Source organism: Triticum dicoccoides, chromosome 2B, assembly GCF_002162155.2.
Source record: "Triticum dicoccoides isolate Atlit2015 ecotype Zavitan chromosome 2B, WEW_v2.0, whole genome shotgun sequence".
In the NCBI taxonomy this organism is placed as follows: Eukaryota; Viridiplantae; Streptophyta; class Magnoliopsida; order Poales; family Poaceae; genus Triticum; species Triticum dicoccoides.
In genome coordinates this window covers 614,539,557-614,546,269 of record NC_041383.1, presented here as the reverse complement: position 1 = coordinate 614,546,269, position 6,713 = coordinate 614,539,557, and the positions used below count along the sequence as shown (strand labels likewise).

At 41.5% G+C, this 6,713-nt stretch overlaps 1 protein-coding gene across 1 annotated transcript; it reads right to left on the bottom strand.

Moving 5' to 3' along the window:
* Positions 1 to 301: 301 nt before the first annotated feature.
* On the bottom strand, positions 302 to 5,909 carry LOC119365166 (cytochrome P450 87A3-like). Its single transcript, XM_037630762.1, has 9 exons — positions 5,625 to 5,909; positions 5,190 to 5,514; positions 4,868 to 5,014; positions 1,708 to 1,959; positions 1,489 to 1,578; positions 1,260 to 1,338; positions 1,054 to 1,160; positions 831 to 961; positions 302 to 734 (listed from the first exon to the last, which is right to left on the bottom strand). The coding sequence occupies exons 1-9, from the start codon at positions 5,846 to 5,848 to the stop codon at positions 641 to 643; spliced, it is 1,449 nt and encodes a 482-aa protein (XP_037486659.1). The 5' UTR covers positions 5,849 to 5,909; the 3' UTR covers positions 302 to 640.
* Positions 5,910 to 6,713: the final 804 nt, after the last annotated feature.

Here is a 6,713-nt window from a genome sequence, read left to right as displayed (position 1 = left end):
TAAAATGTTCGCTGGAAAAAACAAATTGAATGATATATACAAGCTATGGTTCACGCTATTTGTCCTTGAAAATTTGTTATTTTTTGCCCTGAGGTCAACACGAGTTATTCCTCGGTGAAACTTTTTATTCGAGTGCAATAGTTGATCATATTAAAAAATTCTGTTTTTTTTGAATTTTTTGTATTTACTAAATTATTTTGTGTATATAGGATGCGCTGGCACCCGAGTGCACCACGGTATTCTCACACCGTGACCCACTTCCCAAACACAATACCATACACAATTTATGCTACTTCCTCCATCCCAAAATAAATGTCCAACTTTATTAGACTTTAATATAACTTTGTAACAATGTTTGTACAAAATCGAGACACTTATTTTGGGACAGATGAAGTATGAGTTTAGAAATTCCATGACAAGATGATGGAGGACATGGGAAATAACGAGATAGTAGTAGACTGGTAGTCACATGTTGGAGAGTTGCATTTTATAGAGGAGAGACGGTAGAGAAACTATCGCTGCCATTTTTCTGTCGATACCCAACTTATGAAGAAGTAAGATTATCCATCAAGTTGCTTGCGATACAGTAGGCTCTCTTTCTTGTATCAAGAACCATGGAGTTTTCCATTGGTGAATCATTTTATCCCTCCCTAGGGATTATCTGGATGTGATAGCCCTCCGGAAACACGATCTCCGATACGCGTTGTACTTCGCCACCTTTTATCTCCTTCCATCTGCCCAAGGGTTGGCCGCGAAGGAACAAAGTTTGTTCAGTGTAGTCATATGAATTCCTAGTACTGAGGTCGTAGTTTTTTTTACACAACAGTTACCTGTACTTTGTCACCAAGGTGTGAAGGAAGAGTGCGATCTGAATCCTGCTGAACTCTGCTCCCACACAGAGCCTTATGCCCCCTCCGAATGGCATGAAGTTCTTCAGCAGGGTGCTCTTCTTCGACTCATCCTGCAGATTTCTATTAGTTGATTTATGTTTCTAAAAAAATATTAGTTCGTTTATGCGTCAGGGGAGAGTGGTCGAGGAATTGTGTCACCAACCTGCCACCTCCATGGGTTAAATGTCAACGGGTCTTTGAACAATTCTGGGTTCAGATGGACAGCCATGGGGCTGATCATCACCAGCCAGCCGGCCGGAATAGTGTATCCTGCGTCAGGAAAGAATTGTTGATCCATTAACTAGCACAACTTGACGCACTGCAAAATAATATTTTGGGAAGATGATGAACTGTCTAAGCTAAGAGTACCTTTCACTTGCACGTCCGTTAGTGTTTTCCTGAATATTCCAGGGGCCACGTTACTGACGCGAGCTATCTCATTGGAAACCTACAGAGAAAGTTGGCTTGAGTAGCAGTGTGCATGGTGAAACTGTTTCTATGCTCCAACTTGTAATAAGTCAGTCTAGTTATTGTTCTAAGACTAAGCCCAATTAGTTGCTAATTAGTGAATTCAAGGTAGTAATAATGAACTAAAAACCTGAGTAGTGAAAGTCATGGACTTGTACTCTTCCCATGTGATCCCGGACCTGCCATCTTCTCTTTTCTTCAGAATTGCTTCATGCTCCTCCTGCAAGAAGGCACACTTTTAAATCTTATCTGCAGCTAGTGTCTTTGTTCTTTTAACCATTCAAATTGACAAAATGTACACGACTATAGTTGCAGCAACAAACACTTTTAGGAGTAAACAAAGCATAACCTTGAGTGACTCCACTACATTGGGGTGGCCGCTGAGGAACTTCATAGCGACCGTGAGCGATGACGATACCGTCGCAAAGCTGGCGAACAATAGGGCGGCCATCAAGTCTACAGCGAATCTCTCGTCTATCACTCCCCTTCCACTCTGTAGCTCGTTGACCACCTCATCAAGGAAATCACCGTGTCGCTTTTCAGGTGCGCTGAGCCTTTCTTTCAGTAGGTCCTTGAGCACCTTCTGCACGTTTTTCCTTCCCTACAGAAGCATCATGACAAAAGATTGTGTTAAGCTTAACTTTATTTGCATCATGTACTGCATGCATCTTCCAGATGCAGAGGCCGGGGGTCATCCTTAAAAAAAAACACTCGTGCGTTCTGTTTGATCATGTGTATATAGTACTAGCACAAATACACAAATGCACATGCGTTGCAACGGGAGAAACAAACTCTCTCACACCCGTAGCGAGTCATCTGTGTTGTCACTTCTCCTCTCGTCATCATCTTCCATGATGATCACTTGCGCACCTATTTCATCCAATGTGATCAGTCCAAAGGCCATGATCTTGGTCATCACACTCATCATGCCTATTTCTCGAGCCCCTACGCGCATCAGCTTGTAATTCTTTGTATGCTGCAACCGCATATACATGTTCATGTGGTTGAACACCAATCATGTCTTAATATACCAGGCGATGCATTTCTTTATTGAGCGCTCATAATAATAATTATTAATAAAAAATTAAATTAAGGTGTGTGGTCATCAACTTATTGATTCAACTTAGATCGCATACACTTCACTGTCGCCACCGTCCACCTTCTTCATCTCTAACATGAACTTGGGCATGTTTCTGGCAGTGAACCATCTTGTGTTGTTCTGCCATGCCATCGAACCATGCATTTGGATGTCTGTATTCGAGCTCCAAACCGTGATTTGGTATTTGAGCAGGTCCAATTCAACTATTTGGATTTGTTCTGCCTTAAATCCCAAAAATAAATCGAATATGGCTCAACCCTTGCCAATGCGTGCGTGACCTTCCACTATACAAAGCACTAGTGCAATGATTTGGGGTGACTTCATTCTTTTGCCTCCACTGCCGCAAAACTTGCAAATAAATTCATAATTGGGAAGTGACTGGATCACCTATAATAGTAGAAGGTAGAGTGACATATACCTATTGTCAGCTCTCACGTACATCGTATGAGATTCAACAAAAACAACATCATTAGGAGATTCAAAAGTAACATGGTCACTTTTGACAAGCTCCTCCACGAGTATTTTTTTGATGTAATTAGGTGACCCCATATATTCCTAGGGTGAGTCACAATGGGACTTCTTTTATGCACGCACAGCCGATGATATATATAATCAGTCCACAACGGAATTTATTTCATTTTGTTAATTTCTTAACAGTGATTTTTTTTCTTATTTTAGTTCCCAGCGAATTTCATTTCCTCTTTAATTCCTTCCTCATGCCTCATATAATTATAGCAAAATTTATTCTTTCTTTTATTCTTTCCTTGCGAAACTTCTTTCTTCTTTAATTCCTTTCTTCATGCCTCGTATATAATAGGGAAATTTATTTATTCCTTCTTTCATTCTTTCCTTTAATTCATTCCCTTCCTGCCTTATCATAAAGGATGAAATTTATTTCATCTTTTATTCTTTCCTTTAATTCTTTCCCTTTCCGCCTCATCATAAGGATGAAATTTATTCCCTATTTTTTCTTCTTTCCTTCTATGCTCATAACAGCGGAACTTACTCCTCCATTTAACTCGTTTCCTTCATTGAATATTTTTTAACAAAATTTGTTTAACCCATATAAAAGGATATTCTCTTTTTCTTTCTCAAACAACACGATAGGTAGGTAGATTGGTTTGTGTGGGCGGACTAATTCCTCATGAGCTGGATTCGAGGCCCACGAGGAACTTTATTTTTTGCGGGTTGGCACGGTGCATACGGAGAGGGGAAAAACAGGACGACGTGTGGGCGGGCTGGGCACGTACGAAGGAAAAAAAATAGGGCGACATATAAAACAATTGATTGGACCAAAGAAGGTGGATAAACAATCCTCCCTTTAATATTAACTAGCAAATGAGCCCGTGCGTTGCAACGGGAGAGAAAACATAATACACACTCTTAACTGAACAACCATCACTCAAGATCACAATAGGTCCATCTCCTTTATTTTTGCGAGGCATTATATTTGTGTTGCCGCTTATCCTCCTTCTCACCCTCGTCGGCGATGGTCTCGGTGTTCACACAAAACAACAAAAAACGTGTGTTGAATATGGTTAATCCTAAGGCGTCTCTCTCTCCCTCTCTCCCCCCTCTCCCTCTCCCCCCCTCCTCTCTCCCTCGCTCGCTTTCTCTCACTCTCGCGATGAAAAATTTGTTGTTTTCCCTTGTGACATTTTTCAGAGGTATGCACGTGTAGTTATCGATGTTTTCTTTTCCGTATATGGTTATAGTGAGGTATTTTTTGCAATCCGGATCGCCGCCGGTATGAAAAAAACGGATCTTGCGCTATAAATTATAAGTTTGCTCCCAAAACAATATTTTAAAAATATTTAACAGGTAAAATTAACATCATATTTAGATTCCACACATTTTTCTAATAAAATTACATATATAATATGTTAAAATCAAATTTATGGTTTAAAAGATACAAATAATTTAGAAAATCATTTGGTTTGACTCAAATATATTCCAAAATAATATTTAAAAATACTTAACAGGTAAAAATAATCTCATATTCATATTCTACATATTTTTCTAATCAAATTTCATATATAACATGTTCAAATCGGAGTTACGGTTTAAAAGATATGAATGATTTTAAAAAGCATTTGTTTGACTTAAATATGATCCGCGGATGAATTACCTAAAACATCAAGGGGTTTTTCGAAAAATGTAAAATAACGGTTCGGGTGTTACTTAAATCCGGACGGCGGGTTGATTTCAAGAAAAGACAGGGACTTTTGTGTAAAATACGAAAATAACGCTTCGTTTTAACTTAAAACAAGACTGCGGGTTGAATTCTTTGAAATAGGAGAACTTTTCTGAAAAAATGCCATGACGGACGAAGGAAACCCAATTTGCTTTATTATTAGGTAAGATTAAAAAAATAGAGATAGAGAAGAGATAAGTACAGAACATTTTATACCTGTATGCATCTGTAGAATGTTGTCCCAGGGAAATACAGCGGGAAGGAGACCAACCCCTGGAAGAAGGCATCGAAGTTCTTCCTGAGTTTCCTCGACTTCTCGGGACCGAACCCAATCAGCTTCTTGGCCGTGAGGTCAAAGACCATCTGCATGGAAGGTAGGCAAATGGCAAAAATAGACAAGGCGCAAAAATATTCCCCCATTCTAAAATACAAGGCGCAAAAATATTCCCCCATTCTAAAGTACAAGGCGCAGAAATATACACGTAGCACTAAAGTAACCACGCACTCTTGTATATTCTGATTACATAGTGATACTTACGTTGGCCACGGCGTCCTTGACCTCGATGGCAGGCTCCGCGGCCCACGCCGCGAGGCTCTGCGTCACGTTGCGATCCATCTCGGCGAGGAGCACGTCCCTGAGGCTCTCCAGGCCGAAGAGCCTGGACGCGAAGCTGCGGATGTACTTGTGGAAGGAGCCGTCGTAGGAGGCGATGCTCTCCTTGCCGAAGATGTTGTTGGTGGTGTCCGGGTACCAGCTCCGGAACAGCTTGCCCTCCTGCTGGAAGATGAAGCGGTTCACCTCCGCGTCCATGGACACCACCACCGGCTGCCCCACCAGGCTCGTCTTGAACACCGGCCCGTACCTACACTCGGTTGCACGGAATCCTTCTCTTTATTAATCCACTGCTGCTTAAACTAATCCGAGTGTGATATGATAAATTGATAATGACCATCGTTTGCTTAGCTTGATTACCTTTTCAGCCTTTCCTTGTAGAAGACCGGCACGTCGAGGGATGGGCTTGGCTTGAAGAACTGGAAGGTCTCGCCGACCAGAGGGAGGCCCATGGATCCCGGAGGGAGCCTCCCGGTGCTGCACGCCGGGTTCGTCCACTTGTACACGCAGTGCGCGAGCCACCCTGCTACGACGACGGCGAGGCCACAGAGGGATGCGTATGGCACCTGCGAGTAGCCTTCCATGTTGAAGCTACAGTGTACCTCCCTTGATCTGGATTTCTGCTTCGCACGAATACGGAGGGTGGCCTTGGGCCGTGTTTTATATTGTGTGCAGGTGCTGTCAACCCTCGAGGCCGCGATGCTTGGCTCTAAGATTTTTGTCCGGCTCACCGGCTGAATCCTTCACTGAATACAAACGGAAGTGCACCTTTCGAATTTTGAAGGAAAAAAAAAAGACTCTTAGCGCCACTGGTATGAAGCCGCCAGAAAAAGGAAAAAAAATCGGATTCCCGTTTCCGCATCGCCTTAATTAGCGGGATTTAATTGTTCGAATCTCTTGATTGACCCGGTTTATTCTCCTGGGCGTTAATTAGCATAATTTAATTCTCCCGTATCTTAATGATCTCTTAATGGACCCGAGTTTTCGTCCTTACCATTCATTAGCACGATTTAATCCTCCTTAATTGGCGTGTTTAATGAGCTCCTAACTAGTACTGCCATTTAAAGCCTGTTATTTTTGTGCCAAGTCAAAAATTATGCGAATGTCATAGAGGAATCGAACTCTTACGCTCTCCATTCTATCCATACAAGACTAACCAACTCCGCTAGCAAGTGCATAAGTATTTGTTCCAACTAAACTTTTACTTGGATACATGTAAATTTTACTTGGATACAAGAATTTTTGTTGTTGAAACTTGCCGTCGGTAATTTCTGTATAAATATCACGGTAATTTACGCACCACATGTCTGATAACTTACGTGCAAACACAATGATACCTTTGACCCAAACAAGAAAAGTTCTTGACTTGGCACGAAAATAGCATGATAATATACGCATCATAGACTAGATGACTTAAGTACAAACATCACAGTAACTTTTGATCCCAGA

Excerpts from the sequence above, each read along its gene's own strand:
- LOC119365166 (XM_037630762.1), bottom strand. The coding sequence starts at position 5,848 with ATGGAAGGCTACTCGCAGGTGCCATACGCATCCCTCTGTGGCCTCGCC. Across the intron at positions 5,515-5,624 it reads TACAAGGAAAGGCTGAAAAG|GTACGGGCCGGTGTTCAAGA; the intron begins GTAATCAAGCTA and ends AACCGAGTGTAG. Across the intron at positions 1,960-4,867 it reads CATTCTACAGATGCATACAG|GGAAGGAAAAACGTGCAGAA; the intron begins GTATAAAATGTT and ends ATGCTTCTGTAG.